The sequence below is a fragment of the Halichoeres trimaculatus genome, unplaced genomic scaffold (genome assembly GCF_033239565.1).
Source record: "Halichoeres trimaculatus isolate MK-OKI-2021-1 unplaced genomic scaffold, fHalTri1.1 fHalTri1_scaffold_22, whole genome shotgun sequence".
Classification (NCBI taxonomy): domain Eukaryota; kingdom Metazoa; phylum Chordata; class Actinopteri; order Labriformes; family Labridae; genus Halichoeres; species Halichoeres trimaculatus.
In genome coordinates, this window is record NW_027437200.1 from 15237926 (window position 1) to 15260214 (window position 22289).

General features: G+C 38.9%; 1 protein-coding gene across 1 annotated transcript in view; it reads left to right on the top strand.

Moving 5' to 3' along the window:
• The window catches only part of LOC141811163 (phospholipid-transporting ATPase ABCA1), a 262749-nt gene that overhangs the window by 138855 nt on the left and 101605 nt on the right, over positions 1 to 22289 (top strand). The window contains exons 24-30 of the mRNA XM_074699107.1: positions 1544 to 1622; positions 5740 to 5942; positions 9196 to 9244; positions 11710 to 11817; positions 11996 to 12028; positions 12619 to 12758; positions 18000 to 18127. Of these exons, the coding sequence (XP_074555208.1) occupies positions 1544 to 1622; positions 5740 to 5942; positions 9196 to 9244; positions 11710 to 11817; positions 11996 to 12028; positions 12619 to 12758; positions 18000 to 18127 (740 nt within the window). The remainder of the gene's footprint in view (positions 1 to 1543; positions 1623 to 5739; positions 5943 to 9195; positions 9245 to 11709; positions 11818 to 11995; positions 12029 to 12618; positions 12759 to 17999; positions 18128 to 22289) is intronic.

A 22289-nucleotide genomic window follows, 5' to 3' on the forward strand; every position in this document is an offset into this window, starting at 1 on the left:
CAAACAATAAAGCAGTAAAGGAGCAAATGATGTAAAACTGAAAGTGCAAGATACAGAATTAAAAAGCTGAAAGAAGCAGTGCAGTAAAAAAGAAGATAAATAGGTCAAAACAGATAAAAAGATGGATATATATTTTACTTAAAGATTAAGATGTTATGCTTTTAGGAAGAGGAAGATCCAAACTTATTTAAATAAATAGATAAACAAGTGAAACTCAGTTAAAAGCTACACTGAAAAGGTTAGATTTATGTTTGCTTTTAAAAATATTAAAGCTCTGTGTAGCCCTCAAGTCTTTAGGCTGTTCAACAGTCGTGGGCTGTAATGTATAAAAGCTGCCTCACTGTGGGTCTTCAAATGGAAAGTTGTCAGGGTGCGTTCTTTCAGCGCATGCTCAGATATGACGTGAGACACAACTAGATACGGTCCTCAATTTGTTTACGTTTGTTTACATTTGTTTGCACATACCCCATTGACTATTCTGTTTGATAATAGCGGCGCATGTAGACCAGAGATTGGAATATTCCTTTCCATGTATACTATTGTTTCCAGAAAAGTCATGCAGAGACATTTCATTCGGAAAGATGAAAAACTCCTCATGTAACCGTGGCTACAGACACATATGATAAAAGCAAGTCAGATGAATGAGTGGGCGCAAGACCATTAAGACAGTAATGGCAGAAAAAAAATGATGCTAAGTTGATGCAAATGTAACTCTATTATACATGTAAAGAATTAAATGTAAGCTTTCTGGTTTGAATAAATAAATGAATAAAAAAATAAAGGCAGGACTAATAGAAAGAGGATCATCTTTTTCTTCAGCTGTTAGCCCTTTTGCTGTAACCTCCCTCCACTCTATTATTGAACACCGCCCCTCCTGACTCTCCTCAGCGCTCTCTTCCTCTCACCACCCTCCCTCCATAATGATCTGTGTTTAGTCTCTCCCAGCATGAGAATTGGCAAACGCCTACGTGCTGGATGATACTAATTGTCACCGGGGAGAGGGGTGATTCTTGCGTTTGCTCGCCAATGGGGCCTCGCACACTTAGTTTTAATCAATAGGAGCAAATGAACAAGATGCACTGATGCCAGCAGGGCTAGAGCAATTACCATTAGTCTGCCAGCTCTTTGAGGTGAGCAGAGTCATTTGTTTGAAATAAATAAATAAGCATGCAAACACCTTTGTGGGGCAGGCAGAATGGGAGGCTCTGTAAGATGACGACTTTGTAATTCTGTGGAAGATTTTGCAATTACACAGCCAATATAACTCGGAAACTGAGCTAGATGAAGTTTGATCATCCTGGTCTCATCCACTTTGATTACACTTTGGTTTAAACATGAAAAATGCAGAGAGCCCTCTGTGGAGCTAGGACATATCCACCAATTATGCGTTTTTTGTAATACTTAAAGATTTGACCCCATTGACTGTCAACTCACATGTGTAGTTAAATAGAAAATGTTGGGTTGCATCTGTTGTTCCTGTAAGATAGGAGATATTTTAGAAAATGTTTAATTAAAGCCTTCTTACTCCGATTCTGTTTTCCAGGAGGAAGTCTCTCCACTGAGAGGAGGCAGCCCAGATGAAGGCATCGGCAGTGAAAGCTGGGACACTTCAGATCCTTCAGGTAAGAGTTTGTGTCTTCCTCCTCATCAGTAAATGAAGCTGAAAACCAGAGTCAAGAGCGACAGCACAATGCAGAGGCAGAAAATTCAGTTTTTCATAGGCACAACCCACATACCATTCTCATCCTGCTGCTCATCCAACAGAAGCATCTTCATTAAAAATGGGGCATCAGAAATTTATAACCAAGAAATAATAAGAAATAATCCACCAAACAGCGTTTATCTGTCTTGTTTTGATTTTTTTTTTGTACATTTCACTCTCTGGACAGTTCCAAAATGCAGGTCTGTTTATGTTAACTTATTTTATTTTCTATTTATCTTTTTCATATATATATATATATATATATATATATATATATATATATATATATATATATATATATATATATATTTATTCATTGATTTATTTGATTTTTTTTCTTTCAATTTTTTGATCCAACTTTTTGGGGAAAATAATTACCAACAGTGACAAAAAAGACCTCAGCTTTGTGACTCAGAGCTAAAGCACATTTTTTAACATACAAAAAATGTTCTCAAAGCTTGAAGAGGAAACAAATAAAGAAATGTGACAGTCAGTCATGAGTTTGAACAAGTCTCCTCTAGAGAGTGACACGGGAGTGGATTTTTACTCCTGTCCCATCCCACTCCCACAGGAAAAGGTTTTGTCCCGTCCCACTCCTAGTAAGATGACTCCCACACAGTTTTTAGGCAGTACATTGAATTTGATTTGATTTTCTCCCCATTATTTTCAAGTTTACTTAGGCTTCTCGGAAGTGTAGTTGCGTTACAGTGTAGACTTATTGGAAATAAACTACAAAATGGCGACACATCACATATTATATATTATCTCCCTGATTGGCTCCCATTTACTTTTAATCCTGTGATTAAAAGTAAAGTTTACTCCCATTCAGCAGGAATCCCAAAAAACTGTCAGCCTCTAGTCTCCACACGATGGTTACAAAAGGACATAAACGCCTCATGTCCATTGGGAGGATGGATGAGTATCAGGAATTCTTAATGCCTGAAAAAAACAAAAAGAACTTCTTACTGATCTACTTTGAGCTAAACTTACAAAGTTTCAATGGTTTGCTTCAAAACAAATGCAAGCCTTTGTAAGAATCATGCCTGAAACTCAGTCTTTTTCCCAAAAAACACTTGCTTTTCTAGACAGTCCTCACAGCACCTGTAACAGTGTCTTTTGTTTGGAATGAGCCTTCACTGTTTAAGTTCGCCCTTTTTGTCAGTGATCATTGTGGCTCTCCTCAGTGCTTCTTCTGCTTTGAAAATGTACAGTGCTCCTCTTGCTGAGCACAAAACAGCACAAGGTCACACTACTTACTTATCTGGTAAACATAGAAGAACATTCAGGGGCATGAGAGCCGGATATATTCTTTGGTGGATGTAAGAGACTAAAATCAAAGCTAAAAAGTTGGAATTGGAATACAATGCAAAAACGAGCCAATTGTTTATCCCAATAAAATCACTAAAACAGTCTTTTCATTATTCATGAAACACCTGTTTATCATATACAGCTTTCATAAAGGAGTAGAAACAGATCAGTTTTAGATCTGATCAATTCAGATCTCATAAATAAAATTTATCATGCAAGATAGGAGTTTAAAAGAAACATCAAATAGTCTCCAGATTATTTTCTATTCCTCAAAATAGATAAACACATCTTGGTTAAACACATAACTCCATAATATTGTGAAAGTTATCACATTCGCGCTGGTGACAGCACATTTCTCTTTATTACCTTATACACACACAAGCACAAAGAGTCAGGAACACACACACACTTTATAAAAACAACGCAGTGTGACGTGTGAAGCCGATCTCTTTTACTTCTTCATAAAGCAGAGAGCTGCTGGTTGTTAAGCTGCAGTAATTATGTATGAGAGGTTCTGGATCAATAATGGATGCGGTGTGTTCTGCAACACTGTCCTGATTGATTCCCTCTGAGACCCCGGCTTCAGAATGGATGAGACAGGAGAATTATGTCCACTGATCTATTTCAGTATGTTTAAAGGTCACTGCATTACGTATGTTTAGCACTCAATTTGTTATGATGCTGCTTTTCAGTGTTCTTACGCTCCCAAAATATTGATGTGAAGTTTCTTTTGTATCAAGTTTGGGGTCAGACTAAGGTTGGCATGATGACAGAATATGAAACTGCGAAACATTCAAGTACAAACTTCTCTCTGTTTCATATTCAGCTTAAAAATGTAGAAGGTTTGTGGTCCACGGAGTATTGGCCAATCACAGGTTAGCAGGCAATAAAAAGGAAATCCAGGTGTAACATCCCAACACCTATAAAAAGTAATCTTTGGAGATAGATCTTACATTCCCAATAACGATGAATGGAAGGAAAGGTTGATGTCGTCACTTCTCAGCCAACATCTGAGAACTAGCACGTCGTCCTCACCGTGTGGGAAGACATCAGGCCTTGCACCAGTTAGCATTGATATGCTACAGGCTGCTAACAGCTGAGTTCACATGTAAACAATGTGGCCATGGTTACATGTAGGATCTCCAGACAAACACAGGAGAAAAAGTAGTAAAAATATCACTGAAGCCACAAGAAGTTTGGTGTCCATGATCAACAAATGAGTCATACAAAGTACTGATCCACTCCAAATACAAAGATTACAAAAAGAAACGAAAAAATTACAAGAAAGGGACAAAGAAGAGAGCGCTGCTGCAAAAGGCAGCCATAGCCAACAGGGCGGCGCCAAGCAACTTGAGCAGAAGTTCCCAGACTTTCCAGCCCCCATAATGGTTGTAGACTGGTGACCCCCTGCCATGGGAGTACAAAACATGCTAAAACACGCTCAATTAAGGGGATCTGTAAAGAATTAGACCTATTTTCACATATCACAGTTTTTCATATCAATTCACTGCCACTCATAGTTTTCCTTGGACTCTATAATAAAGAAAAGTGCGACTCATAAAACATCCATAACTCATAATCAGCAAGTTGCATCTTTAACTAATTACCTGTGTAGTTAAAGAGTTAAGGAGAGTCTGTCTGTTTGTCTTTGAACAACATAACTCAAAAAGTAACAAGCAGATCTTGATGAAATTTTCAGGAAATGTTCAAAATGGGATGAGGAAGAAGTGATTAAATTTTGGAGGTGATCTGGATCACCGTCTAGATCCAGGACTTTTTTAAAGGATTCTTTATCATTGTGAGATAGGGCCGTTTTCACCATATGTGTATATAACTCCACCATAAATGGTCGGATTGCTTTGCAAAACAATACAAGACAAGGTCACTATCATTTCTGTCAGATGTAAAAGTACGATCCAGATCCTGCCAATATTCTGGACACTAAGATCCAGAATATGAAATATGTACTGGGTCATCATTGTATTGAAATGCAGGAAACCCAAGTCAGAAAGAACCTGATATGTTCCAAGACTTACTAGTCATAGAAAGATTTTTATTTATTCTGGATTGAATGATTTCATCTACATTTGCACTCATGATCCAGGAAATGTTTTCAGGAGACAGTGTTCAGTTTTTTTCTGACTTTTCAAGCTGTCAGTTATTGGGAAGTGCCCTCAAGCTCGCATCAGCAGCCCACAGGTCGAGACGTCTGCTGTCTCTCTCTTGAGCTGTCTCTCTCTCAGACACTCAAATCACTTCTGCATCTCTACGAGACACCGAAAGGGTCACACAGACACACTGTTACTATCTGCGAACCTGTGAAGAGCAACAGTCTGTTGTGACAGCTGCAGGTGTGACTAAGCGCAGAGAAACACAGTGGGCACGATGCAACACATGCATATTTGTGTAGGGAATGTAAACACAGTGAAATAATCCAAAATCTGAGTTATCTAAAGCTCTTGTAGTAAATTTAACATTTGTCTCAACTTCATTCTTGAAAATAACTCAAAGTTTTTGCGTTACTTCAGGCAGCTTTTGTTCTAACACCCTAAAAGTTTCTGTTGTTCTGCAGCTGAATCATTTGCAGCCAGTGCTGCTTGTTGCTTTTGTGTTCTCACTCCAACAAAAAACTTTGTAAGGGATTATAAAACAGTTTTTTCACAAACGTCAGTCATACAAGTGTTTGTTTTAGAAGTCAATTTTCTGTCCTTCCTGTTATGTTTGGGCAGACTTATCAGCCGTGGGTCGGCTGGTGCAGCGGCACGTCCCTGAGGCGGTCTTCTTGGAGAGCATCGGTCAGGAGATCACCTACATCCTGCCTTACAGCGGAGCCAGAGATGGAACCTTTGCACAGCTCTTCCAAGAACTGGACCTATCCATGGCTAACCTCGGCCTGACCAGCTACGGCATCTCTGACACCACACTGGAGGAGGTATGCCAAGCGTGGGACTGACAAGCTGGTCTGAGAGACAAGCAGCACGCAGCTAGAGAGTCCGCTCACACAAACAAGAACATAAAAGTGCACAGGCTTGTTTTTCTTCTTCTTTTTGTTTCATTGGCACTCTACACCACTTCTTTTTTACTCCTCCTCTGACCACTTGATTTGTTTTCCTGCCTCTATAAAAAGTTGACAGATTTGGCAGATTGTTTTGGAGTTTCTGAAGATGGCACCACATAACAAGCCACTTTACAGTTTTTAGCCAATAAAAGTATCAGAACTTGTTTTTGTTCCTCAGCTTCAGGGACAAGTGGAAAAAAAAAATCTCCCCTACAAAAAAGGCTCCAATGCCATTTTTCAAAATTCCTTCATCACATTTCTTTGCGCTGTCGTCTCTTCTCCTCATGCCCTCAAAGGTTGCTTCGCTTTCAAGTCAATGTTACTCACAGCGGCTTCGTCATTGTGAAAAAATTCATCATTGAAATCAAAGCAGTGCCTGTATCCAGAGTAAAAGGAGATAATGTTTTGTTTGTCATTAATCTTTGATGGAGAGCAAATTGAGACGGACCACATGTGGCTGTGTTTAAAACCAGTTCAGCCTCATAGCAACAACAAAATGTTTAAAAATTACAAACGGTCTTTAATTTCTGCTAGATTTGACTTTACTGTGCGGCTTTCAAAAGCTTGCATCATCGATGAGATTTTGTTAGCAGGGATGGGTGAAAGAGCTTCAGATCTAAATGTAAATTTCCTGCTCCACCTTGGTTGTAAATGATTCACATCTTTGCCTAAAAACACATTTTTGAACACTCATATTAAAAAGAAATGTGACAAGCCAAAGCACTTGGGCCTTGAAAATACATAGTGCTACGCAATTCCATATTTGGCCACAAGGTGAAAATCACTTGAAGTTGAATTTTCACTTTTTTGGCTCCAGAGTGCGACCAATTTAAACATATATGACCAAAAATTTCCAGTATTTTTTCTTTGTGGCACTGGTGCACCTGACACTGCCAGGTGAATTTTTTTTTTTCTCTCTCTCTCTCAATTGCATCATCTCTGTGTTCTCCTGTATTTGAACTCACACTCAGGGAAGAGTCTCACCATGGTCTAAACCAATAAGATACAGAGTTCGGGCGGTTATTTTCCTCTGATTGGCTGTGATTCTTTTAAGAATCTATAATCTATAACTCTAGTTTTTATTTGGTATTGTGCATCCTTTGAGTTGCGGAAAAAAAAATTTCATCTCTCTGGTTTATATCCACATATGAGGTCAGCACCAGCAGAGATTCCCCCTGTTGCTCTGAGTGGTTTGTATTTACTCTAAACTTTATCCTGATCAGTTTGTGGAGACTGTAATGATGCTCAGTGCGATGCTGATCGTTAATCCTTCTTGTGCTCATACAGGAGACACATTTCAGCTCTTTGTTTGGGACAGAAGTTTTGGTTTGGCTTTCTTTCCTTTCATTTTTTTAAAACCAACAGAAGTTTTCCTCCAGTGAACAAACCTGAGAGCATGTTAGCTTCCTACCATTGTCACTATGTGCCTCTCTGCAGGGGCGTGTCCAGTCTTTCAAACCTGGGGGGCTCAGTGAAGGCAGTGACATAGGTAGGGGTGGCCAGGGTGTGCACAGTACATATTATTACCATTTCTCCTCTTTAACTTTACTCTCTACTTTAACAACTATAAGTAAACATGATTGTATAGATTTTATACCAACATTGATTTTAGTGTAAAATATATTAAACATAAATATGAATCAGCCAGTCTGATGTATTTAAAGCAGTATTTCAGCTAAAAAAAAAAAAAAGATAAATCTTTAAATAACAACAAAAACAGACTAGGCCTCAGTAAAACACTGATTTGTGTAGAGGGATTGTCAGTCTATGTCATCATACAGATTTGCACGCATCTGGACTGCAGAAGCAGCATTTAGCTTCATTCATTCAGCCGAGTTAGCGTTTTTTAAACACTAAATTCAACCTGTCAGAAGCATCAAAATTTACGGTTTTTCTGTGGACAGCTGTCAAAAACAATACTACACAACAGAGGCAACTTCTGTCAAGTTTTGACCGTTACAGCGCAACCGGTGTTTCGGCGTTAATAGCGACCATGCTATAGAAAAATGTATTAATGTGAATTCAGTTCAGTGGAACACTTTAAGAACAGGTACTTTCTTCTGGAGATATTTTATTTTTCTTCATATTTGGGGTTTAAAATGTTTAATTTCAGCTCAGTGAATCACTTTATACACTTTATAAATTTTCTTTTTCTATAAATTCTTCTTTTTCTTAGTGCTTCAATTAAAGACAAACATTTCTCTACGTCTTATTCTCATTTACAAATGATTGACTTGATATGAAAGTCATGTAAAGCATGAAAAAGGTGACCTGATGGCATCTAAGGTTGCACAATTAAATATTTGGTTGGACCTAAATTTTGTGCTGGTTCAAAAAGTTAGTTTGGAGCCCTGATCTTCTCTAGAAGTTGTACTTTGGAACATTAGTCATAATAATACACAACACACTTACTCCTTTTGAAGAAATGACTCATACTCTATTTTTGGCATGAGAACTAGTCTTGAAGTTGAGTGACTGTGGGTTAATGCTCTTCTTGTTACTCAGACATGAATCACACACGCATAGCCCGCAGGCAAAGTAAATAATTCCTTTTGAATTTCTACAATTCAGACACAACAAGGTCATTTCATCCGTCCGTGTTTTCTTTTGAAGTCTGACCACACTTGTGCTGCACTACACGGTGGAGTTTTTATTCTTTTAAAGATCTAATAGATGTTTTTTTTTATCTTTTTGAAAGGTAGTCAGTCATATAAGGAAATTTGAAAGCACGTGCTTTAATTTTTGAGTGTTCTGTTAATAGATATAGTCATTTTGCAGTCTCTTCTCGAAAGAGGACAGATGTTGAAACAACATTTAACATCCACAGCACAGTTAAAAAAGAAGGACTCACTAAGAAATGTTTCTCGAGTAAGGAGATTCATCTGTTTTGACATATGGCCTGAATGAATAAATGAAGCCAAAGAGGGCAGCGCTACTTAAGAGGCCGTTTGGCAGGTGCTCAAATAAAGGTTAGGGTGTCTTTGGAGGCGTAACCCTAATCGGATTTAAAGCAGAAACTTAACAGGGATGTCTTCTTTTTGCATTATCTTTCTGCCCTTGCTGAGTAAATTTGACTTTTTCCTGTTTTTAAGATGCTTAACTCCTGCATTATTTGTTTGCCTCATAGATATTTCTCAAAGTGGCTGAAGAAACTGGAGTGGACACAGAACTACCAGGTGAGTCATCAAATATAAAAACACTTTAACTCATTTAATTTCTGTATTTCCTGTATCAACTTCTTTGTATGGAACACAAACCAAGTCGACATTTGTGGCGTTCTGCTTGACTCCATCATTGCATTGCAGAAAACAAAACAATCAACTTCTCCTTCCTTCTCTCGGTGTCTCTTTGGGGCCAGAGTCTGGCAGCCACAGAAAGCAAATCTGCATTGCAATGATGTTGCTAAATGATGATGGTACTGGTGAATGTTAGACAGCACTAAAGAGGCCGTTTGATTTGGGGCCACATGGCTGGTACATCTGTTACAGAGAGCAAAGTCACAAAACAGAACAAGAACAAGAACAAACTACAGCGTGGTTTAAACATGCTAAAGGCTAACTGCATTGACAACCAGGAACTCATGACACTAATTATAACTAACTATGTTAGGATACCTATGGGTTATGTTAAAATGGCATCACACTGCAGAATTATAGTTTAAAACAATGGTATCAAAGCACCATAAATTACACTTTAACAATAATTTATCTGATTATAATTAGATACAAAATGTTAATGTATGATAAGAGCTAACACATATATGATATGATACAATACAAATCAATTATTACTATTACAGCATGAGCTATGTATATATAACACGGGGTAGGGAGAGGTTTAAAGTTCTTGAACAAAACTTTTTTTTTTTTACATAATCTTTTCAGGTAAAGCACACAAATTTCTAAATTCAGGAATTCAGGATTTCAGTGGAAAAGGGAAAAATTAAAAGAATCAATACATATTTAACAAACCATCCCAAATGAAACAATATGACAAGATATAATGTGACACAACCACAGGGGAACATCTGGTTTAGAAAAATGAAGCCTTTGCAGAAGGGCTAAAAGTTAGTGTTCATCGAGAATCTGCTTGAAGTTGGCTGCAGAAAGACCGGAAAAGCAAACTTTTACTGCATTAAAAAACAGATTCACAACCTGGTTCAAAAAGTGGCTTGGACACAGCTCAGCTCACGAAACTGACGTGTGCCTTAAAGCTGTTAAAAAGGAAGCTCAGCCATATCCAAGGTAGCTGCATCTGCGGATTGGCTTCATTTCACTGTTTCAGGGGCGGACAGGTGATGTTGCAGATATTACGTCCTTGTTTTATACAGTGTATGGACAACACACAATATGATGGTATGCAGTACAGAAAGAAACTCTGCGCGACAAAAAAGAGTGGTTTGATTTGATAAAGAAGGATACGATATAACATTACACAACACAATATAACAAGACATGACTTGTTACTTTTGGAAATGAGGCAATACGACTTAATACACTGTAAAACTATAAATGATATGATGAAAGGATTTCTGTGATTGATTTTGTAGTGATGGTGGACACAGGAGCCTAACTATTAGAGAGAAAAAGGACAGAAGAGCAGAAGATAGATAAACAAAGGCTAATTAGCCTTTAGCTCAGGCTGCATCACTCTGTAAGACAGTGGCTAAGCTGTTGGTGATAATGTTCATTCAGTCAGCAGTTATTCTGCAGTGGTCTGTTCAAACTTGAGAGTCTATCAATAAAATGAAGAGTGAGGTTATGTTAGCTCTGCTTGGTAGATGACTGACAGGACACACACACATTACAGACTTGTCTTAGAGCATCGGACTGCCTGCTGCGCTGAATATAAACGACTACTTAGCAACTTACAAACCGACAGTGTTAACTTGTTGTCACGTTAGCCTACAGATATATTGGAGCACCAGGCTAACATATAGCTGGCTTGATGTCACGTTTCAAACCGTAGCGCTACACAACTGTACTGATAAATACCTTACCTCAGTTTGCCGTATCCCGGATGATCGCCGGATGTTCATTTTATTCCAAAACAAACACATGCCTAAAAGTAATTTATGACAGTGTATGGAGACTCCAGGCCACAAGATGGCGAGGGAGTGCAATCAAAACAGACCCTCCTCATAGTATCTTTAATGACAGCAGCTACAATAGCGGCCACAATGCAGAGAAAGAAAAACACAACCTAAGTAAAACAAAATGCCAAACAGATTGTTCCTAAACAACAGACAAAGATCCCAGGATAAGGGAAAGAGGGCCAGGATTGGCCTGAAACTGCTTTCACCATAAGCCTTGTCTGGTTTTGCATAATAATAACCAAAAAGATATGTGCGAGGGAAAGATGAATATATGGTAAAGTGAAAGAAAATAAAAGAAGACAATGTCAGGGAGTTCATCAATATGAGAAAAAAAAAACAGAGTTTTCTTTGCATCTTTTCAAAAACAACTTCACTCTCTACTTAAATCTAAAAAATCGGAATCTTCCCTTTAAGACACCTGGGGATTTTCTGCTTTTACGGGGAATAATGCAGCTTTTTTTTCAGGGCAGGTAGCTATTCTTATTGTTATTTATAACCCCAAATTGGGTCAGGCCAAAACAACATATCTTATTTGTATTCCCACAGCAACAAAGGAGCTGTCGGCGAGAGACTACAAGAAGAGCTCCCGCGAATCCAAGCGGAACAGCATCGCCAGCGTCCACTTTAAAACAGAACAAGTCTCTGGAAGGACGGGCAAGTCTCCCTGGATTTATCATCCAGCTTTTCTTCTTCTTCTTTTTCTGAAGTTTAATGAAAAAATGATGATTTAGCTGCACAAAGTAGGAAACAGGCTGATAACAAATAATTTTGAATGCATTCATTAAACATAAACTGTGAAATTAACTTGCTTGTTTTCCTGATTCCTGTGCAGAAACAAAGGAGAAATTCAAAAGTAAAGTGGAAGGTAGGTATTCTTATTCTCTGCACAGGAAATTTCACTTTTATTACACCAGCCAGAGTCTGTTTTTCCTCACACATCTTTTATTCCCCAGTTAATAACTTCATTTAGCGTGCTTTCGAATTGACTGTTTCACCTGGGTGACCACTCTGAAAAGAGGGCACAAACAAAAGCTTCATCTTCAGTTTCCTGCCCATCCATACGGCATAATCTCACCCGTCTGTTCACCTTTTTCAATTTGGCCCTCATGAAAGAAATTCACTTTTATACAATGTTTTTCAGCATGAAAATGGTTTTCAATCAGGAAATACTTTATTATTTTAATGACTACAGTGAAAATGGAGTGCCATTTTTTTTATTGTAGGACTTTAAGCCTCCATGTCTGCCAGGCTTCTGATTATTACCTTTTCCTCCAGATTCACCCCGTATTACTCTTTCCTGATTTATGACACATTTTAAAATCTGCTGCACTGTGGAGTGAGCAGCTGACAGCTTTAAGCAACATTTGATCAGGTCATTAGCTGTGCTGGAAAGCGTGCTCAGCAGCTCTTCTACATATGCACAGGTGATAAATAACACCTCGACTTAATGTCCAGACCTAAACAGAAACACCAGCGTCAACGGGAGAGGATCCACCGTCATCACCGGCTGGAAGCTGATCAGGAGGCAGTTCCTGGCGCTCTTTATCAAGCGCTTCCACAACGCCCGGAGGAGCCGCAAGGGACTCATTGCCCAGGTAATGGCCTCAGTCCGTCATATTGATGAATTGAAGGGTTAGACTAGGAGGGGTGCATGGGAGGATCAAGGTGGGATTTAAAAAATACATGTTGGCTTTCAATATCACTTTAATGACAGATATGATAAAGAAAGCTAATTCAGAATCAGGAGGGAGACGTCAGGTCATTCATCACGGAGGAGTCGATAATCGAGGGATTTGTGGGGGAAGAAACAGGCACAGACGACCGCTTTTATAAGAAGAAAGAAAGAGTTTGAGAAATGTGAGAGTGTAAAAAGGTGTTCGTCAGTTCCACCTGATCACCATGATTGACACCCGAACGGCAAAGTGACACCTCTGATTTGTTTTCCTCTCATTTAGACGCATGCTAATCATGCGCTTTTGTTAGATATGCATTAAAAGTGATTGCCCGACAATTAAGAGATGACATGCAGCCATCAGCCCATTACGCTAACGTCTGTATCATTTTGTCTCACGTAAACAGAATCTGAAAAGTCAGAAGCAATAAATGGATGCAAGTTAAACAAGTCACAAGCAATTTTACATAAGAGGCAGGTTCGAAAGGACTCAATTTTTGTTCCATCATGTCATACAAAGTGAGCGTCAGTGTAAATCATAACGACACACACATGAAGATGCTTTCAGGATGTGTGCGGAAGTAAACATCAGGACACAACGTCAAATCTGACACTGAGCAGTGAGAGCTGAAGAAGATGAAAGCCAACTACTCAGTAGAGCTGCTGCTTTAAAAGAGAGAGGAGGAGATAACAGAAAAAGAAACCACGAAGTAAGAGAGGAAGAAAGAGAAGAGAAAGACAATTAATGAGGAAGAAGAGAAAACAGTGATTGTGATGGAGGGAAAAGCAAGAGTGGAAGAAAAAAGGTGAGGGTGAGACAAAGATAACCAAAAAAAAAACAAATGAGAGAAAGAGGGAGGGAAAAATTATGAAGTGTAGAAAAAACAACAAAGGAGAAAAAAGAAAATTTTTTAGAGAAAAAACACAGTAAACAGAGTCAAGAATGAAAAAAAAACAGAGAAGATGATGTGTCAGAGAAGTTAATAACCGAGAAAAAAATGAGAGAGAAGGAAAAGAAAGAACAAGTGAAAAAAAAGAAAAATGTCCATGTGTGAGCAAAAGGTTTAACATAGACAAAAAGATGAGAAAGAATTAAGAGATTAAAAATGATGGAGAAAGAAAGGGGACAATGAAAAACAATGACAGAGAAAGGGAGAAAAAGGTTTTTGGTAAGAAGGTAGTAGTAGACAAACGGAAGAGACGGAATAAAAGTCAAAGTAAGAAAAGAGGAAAATCCTGTAGGAAAGAGAGTTAAAGAGAGAAAAAGTGTGTGAAAGAGAGGAGGAGTGTAGAGAGCAGGGACAAGGAAAAAGAGAGGTAGACAGAAAACTGAAAAAGAAAGAAAAGAAGGGTGAAAAATGTAGGAGAAAGATGATCAACGTGGAGACAGAGGAAAATGATATTTAATGGGGAAAGTAAGGGTGGAAGAGAAAGGAAAAGGTGTAAGGGAGAAAGAGAAAAGAAAAAACAGGTGAAAGAATCGCAGGAGAGAAGAAAAAGTGTTGGAAAATAAAAACAAGAAAAAGAAGAGCAACAAGCCAGAGAAGTCAAAGGGCTGAAAGATTCTTGGAAAAAGTGAGAAGCAAAACAAGTAAAGAAAAATGAGTCAGAGAGATAAAATAGTGAGTGAGAGAAAGATTAAAGAAGAAATCAAATAGTTTGAGAGGATGACAGGACAAGGAGAAAAGTGAAGGAGGAGGTTAAGAGAGACGAAGACAAAAAGTCAAAAGGTAAGAGAGACATGGGAAGTTAGAGGGGAGTTGGAAAGGAATTGAGATAAGAGAAAAAAGGGTTGAAAGAGAAAGAAAGATGAAATGACTTTGTAGAAAAACATGGATAGAAACTAGAAAAGCAGTCAAAGAGCACAGACAACACTTTAGTCCTACTTTAATGTTATACTCCCTTTCAGCAGACTGTCAGCTACAATTTGGTGTTAGTTGTAGGTTTGTACAATAATTTGTTTCCTGACAGTGTTGAAAATGATGATGACCCAGTACATATTTCATATTCTGGATCTTAGTAAACAGAATATTGCCAGGATGTGGATCGTACTTTACATATGTCAGAAATTATGGTGACCTTGTCGTGTATTGTTTTGCAAAGCAATCCAACCATTTATGGTGGAGTTATATACACATATGGTGAAAAAAGCCCTATGTCACATACATCTTCTTTATCTCATTTTGAACATCTCCTGAAAATTTCCTCCAGATTCGTTTGTAACTTTTTGAGTTATGTTGTTCACAGACAAACAGAGAAACTCTCCCAAAAACATAACCTCTTTGGTGGAGTTCATGAAAACAGTGGGAGGAATAAAATTTGGCATCAAGAAAGAAGGAGTCAGAGAAAGAAAAAAGAGAAAGGGAAAATAGATTTGGGAGATAAAAATGGAAAAGAAAGAGAAAATAGATGAACATGAGATGATAAGAGAAAAGTATTAAAATAGTGAGATAAAGGAAGACAAATAAGGTAAGAGAGAAGGAGAGTGGATTAGGAATAGAAATAAAAGTCAGCGAAGGAAAAGAAGTGTGTGTGAGAGAGAAAGAGCCGTGTTTCACCTTTGTTAGGTGTACTGGCTTTTCCTGTAATTTGCTGCAGCACCAGTCCCCATTAGTCACTGTCAGTCCTGGACGTCCCTCTTTAGTGAGGACGCAGAGCGGGATGGGAGGACGAGTGTACGAGTGTGTACGTACAAGGGTGCTCATTGTCTGCAAGGGCGCACCTCCTACCTCTCCCTCTTTATTCGTTTGGCTGGAGGTTTTTCCTCCCCATCATGTCAACAGCTCCCATTGTCAGCAGATATGATTGTGCGCTGAGGTAATCTCCTCCAATACAAGCGGTTAGGGGAATAGAGAGGAGATTATGGCATGTTGTACAAAAGGAGTGATTTATGGGAATGAAAGTTGGGGACAGGCGAGTCTTGGCAATGTCAGGATCAGGGGGAAGCTGTGATTGGTTGGAAGGGAAAGGAACTGTCCTTTTGAAGCTGCAGTGACTGAACAATGTGGATAACTTCTGTTGTTTCCTCAATCTAATTATTGCTCTTTTTCTATTTTCTATTTGTTTCCTATTGTAAGTTTAATTCATCTGCTGGAAATAGAGTCACATTTACTCTGGATTGATAGGGGACTTGTGGAAAGAAAAGACCAAATAAACTGTAAAAATAAACAAGGTGATGCTGTGTTTTCACTGTGATGCGGGTCGCGGAAACGCAGCGATTATTCACACATATAATTGGGTTGCGTTAATGTTTTCCAAAGCAAACAAACTCAATCTAATGAGCCATTTGACTCTGCAGGAAATAAAACACAGCTCTGTAGTGTTTTGGTGATTACACCCTGTTTGCATATAATCCTGTCCACATCTTTAAATCCCCACCAAACTTGAGATAAACTCCTGCATTGTTCATGGGAGTGCTGCGGCTTTTGTTAGCGTAATGACTTCTTCAATTTTTCTATTTTTCCCTGTGCCTGTTCTTTCTCAACGGAAGAAGTACCAGCTGTCACCTGCAATTACTGCTCGACAAGAGAAACAGAAATAGGAAGAACAGCTCTGTCTTCTGCACCCCGCCATTAAGCTTTTCAGTCTCATTGCCTTCTCTTTATTGTTTCTTTCTTTCTTTCTGCGCCACCTTTGCTGTAAATTCAGGATTTTCAATTGCAGCATCTTGAATTGGCCCGGCAAATCGCGCACTCTGCAATTAATCAAGTGCGTGCAAAACCGTCCCCTTGTTGCCGAGAGCACCTCAACCTACAAGTGATTAAACATTCAAGATAGCGAGCAATTTTTTTTTTCTCCCTTGCTGACCTTTTGTCAGTTCTAAGAATGAAATCAAAAGAGAATTACATGACGGAGAAAAGAGGATTGGATTCAGCCATGCTGGGAAACTAGGAAGCTCGCCAGCGTCTGTTTTTTTTTTTTTTTTTAGCAATAACACAAAAACGACAAGAGAATGGCAAGAAACTAATTACATCTGAGTGTCCACATGATGGTGGTGGTGTAGGAAGTGTTTAATCAAACTAATACAGCGTGCGGGAGGAAGGAAGGGCCCAAACAAGCTGGTGTGGAGCATATTAATGTGCATGTTATTGCAGTGGCCCGGCCTTGTTGTTGATTGCATCAGTCATTTTGAGGCTCGTAATGACAGAGCTGGGAGGGATGATGAAATTGATCTTGCACTGAATCTTGTGCTGTCATGCTAAAACTTATTAATGTGCATCTTTCATCCTCGCAGAATCATTTCTTCCATATAAGTCCAGTTTAAATTTAATTAAACATAATCCCATCCTTGTACTTTGTAACATCACACATGGCACAGAACTTGACACAGTTTGTTTGTACAGTTAATGAAAAACTTCTGAGGAGAATACCCCGGTTATCAGATATATAAAAACATGAGTACATGTGAGACTGCATGTGTATGTTTGCGCAAATAACTTACTATTAATCTACAGATGCCAGTGATGTTATGTTACTACTTTTTCACTTATTCACTTAAAGTTTTTTATTTTCCTTTTATTTCCTTTTGATCCTTTTGGTTTTCTTTTTTCTTTTTATTGTATACAAATGTTTTTTTTTTTCTCTCTCATATTTTAATTTGCATGTTGTCCTTCTTTTCTTTTTTTCCTTCTCTTTTTTTCTTTTCTTTCCCTTTTTTCTTTTCTTTTCTTTTATTATCATTATTATTATTATTATTATTATTATTATTATTATTATTATTATTATTATTAAATGATTTTTGGGGGGGGGGGGGCATAATGTGGGTGTAAAAGGAAAAGGACTCGTTTAGTTTTCACCATTTGTACATACTGGTCCATTTTTATTGCTAATGGCTGGACATGCTTATGGGCCTTTGACATTTACTTACATGTCCTTTAGACTTTTTTCCTGCTGATGAATAAATCCCAGATGAGGAAGCTGAAGGGATTTGTTTCTCAGAACTGTTTGTGAATAAGGGCCATCCAGTGAAAGTGCACAACACTAAAGTCACTTTCCTGACTAAAAGCTCTGATTCTGTTGCGATCTCTTTTCTTCTTTGATAATAAGTTGTTTTAGTAATTCATGAAGTCTTAATGTCAGGGGACAGTTCTTTCTTTATGTTGCAGCACATAAGGCAAAAGCACTGACATGATCTCATCTGTTAACTTCTTAAATTTTCTCCTAGGTGGTCTTGCCTGCAGTTTTTGTTTGCCTGTCACTCATCTTCTCACTGATTGTGCCGCCATTTACCGAGTATCCGAGTCTGGAGCTTCAACCTTGGATGTACGGTGTACCTCAGACAACCTTCTACAGGTAAACACATTAGTTTGACCCCAAAAATGCTAATCAGCCAGAGTTATGGCAATCTTTAAAGATGGGGCATGATGTCTTCTCAGTTTTTGTACATAGGTATGAATTAATAAGGTGTGCAGAATTTCAAACTGTTGCAGAAGTCCCTGATTCTGTCTGTAAACTGCTCTATAAAGCCTCCAACACAGAAGTCTGCTCATAGCTCTGCCTCTGACGGGCCTCATCATTAGAGCCCTGAAATGTATCAATGACCTGAAATTAAATTTAAAAATAAATAAAGATAAAACCCGAAATGTAATACCTGACCCGAAATATAATAAGCTGTTGCATTTTGGGCTCAGCTCAGCATCTTGTTACATTTCAGGTCATTATTACATAATGGACTCTAACAAGGCCTCAAGAGAACTTGCCAATCAGATGCAAGGGGGCTTGTGGACAAGGAACCTTAAAGAGACAGAAGCTGAAATAAGGGTTTTCAAAAACACCAGGATGAGAAAAATAGGATTTTTTCTTTTGAGTGAATCATGTACAGCTTAAGTGGGGCACTTAAAGGACAGTTTAAAGCTGAAAACTGAAGACAACACCCTCTCTTTAAGGTTTCAAAGGTTGCTGACTTCTATTGGTAGTAATGGGTTAACCTTCCACCAGCATCTTTTTTTTGTTCTTTTTCTCTTTTTTAAATAAAAAGTCCTCTAGATTTTTTTTTTCAAAGTTGTGCAACATTTTCTTAATTATTTAGAAAATAATCAAAGCTGCCAGTGCAACAATAGGCAGGATGTGGAAAAACAAGAAACTCAAACTTCAAAGAAAGAAAACTCAAGGAAAAAGATGTCTCCCTGCCTCCGCTGCTCTTTGATAGCCCAGAGATTTTTATTTGGCTGTGCTGCTGAGGTCATCGATCTGGGCTCTGTCCCCTTCTTGGCAGCAGCTGGCTTTTTTTCCCCGTCATTGAGAATCTGCAGACGTACTCTGTGACAAGCCACAGCCTTGGTGGACTTCAACACCCGCTGAGAACGAACGTGACTGATTGTGGAGGATGTGAAAACATAAAGATCAACACAACATGAAATCTGTCTGCACTGCTCTGGATGGCTTGTTTCAGAAAGTCCAACACATGAGTAAAGCATTTCAGATAAACAGTTCATGACACAAGCTGAATGCATATTAATCAGTTGTGAGTTTTTCTGCTTTAAAACATATGAAAATGTGTATTATAAAGGTCCCATATTGTGCAAAAATCACTTTATTAAGTCTTTGAGTGAAACTTGTGGGTCTTTGGCTTTCCTCCCAGCCCTCAAAATGTGATATTTAATGGCAAAACCTGTACTTAGTAGTGCTTGTGAATGTAAAATCCTGACCTAAAACGAGCTGTTTGGATTTTGGGGATTTGCCGACGTCAGCGATTCCCTTTTTTGACCAATCAGGAGCAAGTCTGACCTGATTGGTCTACCAGAGCAGATACCCCCGAACCCCCTCCCCGCCCACTCCTCTCCCTGCTGTTGGAGAGATTTCTCTCCAGGAGAATGCCAAAGTTGAAGAGCCATCACTGCTTTGTTTTTGGCTGTAAACAGCCACATAGTTCTATGCACAAGCTTCCCATTTTGGAAGAAGACGAGACTAAGTGGCTAGAGTTCATTTATCAAGGAAATGTGCCAGCTACACTCAGTAAAACTGTGCATGTGTGTGCTTGTCACTTCACGGCCGACTGCTTTTTCAACTTTGGACAGTACAACAGAGGGCTAGCGAATAGACTGGTCCTGAATCCAGGCGCGTTACCATCCGCCAACAAACCTCGAGATTCTGGAAATGTGAGTATTTTAAATGCTGTGTGCTGAGGAGCAGATAAAAGAGCTTTTCCTCAGTGTCCCCCCTGTCTCTGTGTTAGCTTCAGGATGCTAACTGTAGCTGCAGTTAGCCTGTTGTTTTAGCCTGTAATGTTACGGTAAACAATCTTCACTGTTTTTTAAACATTGTGCACTTGGAGCTCGTAGCGCCGCTCTCAGTGACGCAGAAGAGCGGGGCGGTATCAGCGGTGGCTCATTTACATATGACGGCCACGCCCACTAAATCAGAGCGTTCTGAACAGAGGGGCTATGAGAGCCTGGAAACAATGCTGCTGTGCTTGATTTATTGGCTTTTTGGAGCAAAACGTGTTACTACCATTTCATGAAGACATTAATGATCCATATTAAACTGCAGAAAAGGAGCAGAATATGGGACCTTTAAACTTGGAAAAAGAAACTTGTTCTGCTTATATTAACCATTCCTAAAAGAACAACATGCTGTTCTTACTCTGTACACTCTCCTCAGACTGACTGTGTTTCTCAGTCCATGTCTTCAGCACTGAAAACAGTCTGCCTCTCTCCATGGTGCTGAAACATTCAAACCCAGTCTATTTGCTGTTCCTATCCCTCCTTGTCCCATCATATTATTACTGCATGGTGTACATGGACTTGCCATTAGCACTGAGCAACAAACATCAAGTGCAACAGCATCAAACCCAGCAAACTGCTCCCAATCGGTGGCAACCTAATCTGTCCTAAAACTCCCTTGTTAGTGAGCTGTACGTTACAGTCATCTCATCAAAGACTGGTGACTGAAAAATTTGCATGTGACACAAGTAAAGATAGATTTCTTCTGAAGCTCGTCTGCCCTGAAATGACTAATTGACCAGTATGCATGTAGGAATACATTTCTGGCTCCTAAGCACAAGTTCAAGCTCCCTCTGTGGGATTTCAAAGCCCACTAGACTTCGTCACATCATGTCTGCCAATGTGGCGCGACTTGAACTTCACATTTGGATTCAACGCGAATCCCTGATCTGCTCTTTAAGATAAAGTACCAAAAAACATTTTTTCAAACTTTTACTTTCCTTCCTCAGCTCTTGAGGAGTGACTAACACTTTCCTACTGCGCTTCAAAAGGCCTTTTAATCTACGAGTTCACTCAGTAGAGAATTGTTGCTCTGTTTTCATCATGATTCTTTGAACCTTGCACTCCAGCGAATAATGTACAATTCAAATAAAGATAGATGGTTCTGTACTTCTTGAGACATACTCAAATGTAAGATATTAGCACCTTGAAAAACATATCAGAGACACTTTGTTTCATAAAGCCCAAATGATTTTCACCAGTATGATATCATGCAGCCTTCATTTGACTTTCTTCTAATACCGTCTCACTTCTTACTCCTGTGATGTTTCATTTTGTCTAGATGACCCATTCATTAGTTCCACTGCCTCTGTGTATATGCACAAGTCTTCATTTTGGAACCGTCCAATAGTTTTATTACCTTAAATAACGTGCCAACCCAGCCATTGTTAATTGCAAAACAGATGGCTGCACATAATCCATTTTTACAATCAGACCACTTCAACCCGCGCTTGCTGGTGGTCAAGAAAATGACCGCGTGACCTTCATGGGAATGCCTCTAAATGAGACAATGAACACTGTATTAATCCAAATGGTCGGCTGGGCTGTGGCCACAGCTGGCAGGGAGCCATCATGACGGTCTTTTATGAAACACTGTGTTTTAACTCCCCCGGTGCACTCGAGATAAAGGGCAGAGTGTGTGTGGTTAGTAATGAGAATGAAATTGGAATGGGAAGATTGTTTAACTGAGACACAGAGCTCTGATATGTCTGAGACGCTCAGATTATGATGACAGGCTGTGAAGAGTTTGTCCTGTACACAGAATATTGAGCAGGCTGCTGTCAGTACATGCTTGTACAGGGATTTTGCTCCCTTGGCCAAAGAGAAGACTACCTTCTTTTAATGGCTTCTTCATTTCTTCCTCACTCTTAAATAAGTAACCAAAGTGGCATTTTTTGATTACATCACAGTAGAAAGTGACACTGGAGTGGATTTTCACTCCTGTCCCATCACACTCCCACAGAAGAAAATCATGTCCCATCCAACCCCTGGTAAAATGACTCCCACCCCTGTACCACTCCCATTCTTTCCCCTTCTTTTAATTTTTAGGCAATACATTGAAATTAATTTGATTTTCTCTGCATTATTTTTTTAGATTACTGTTGGCTTCTTTTAAGTGTAGTTCTTTTCACTTGCATTAGACTGTAGGCTTATTGGAAATAAACTACAAAATGGTGGCACATGTCACATATTATATTTTATCTTCCTGTGTGGTTCCCGCTTCCGTCTGCTCC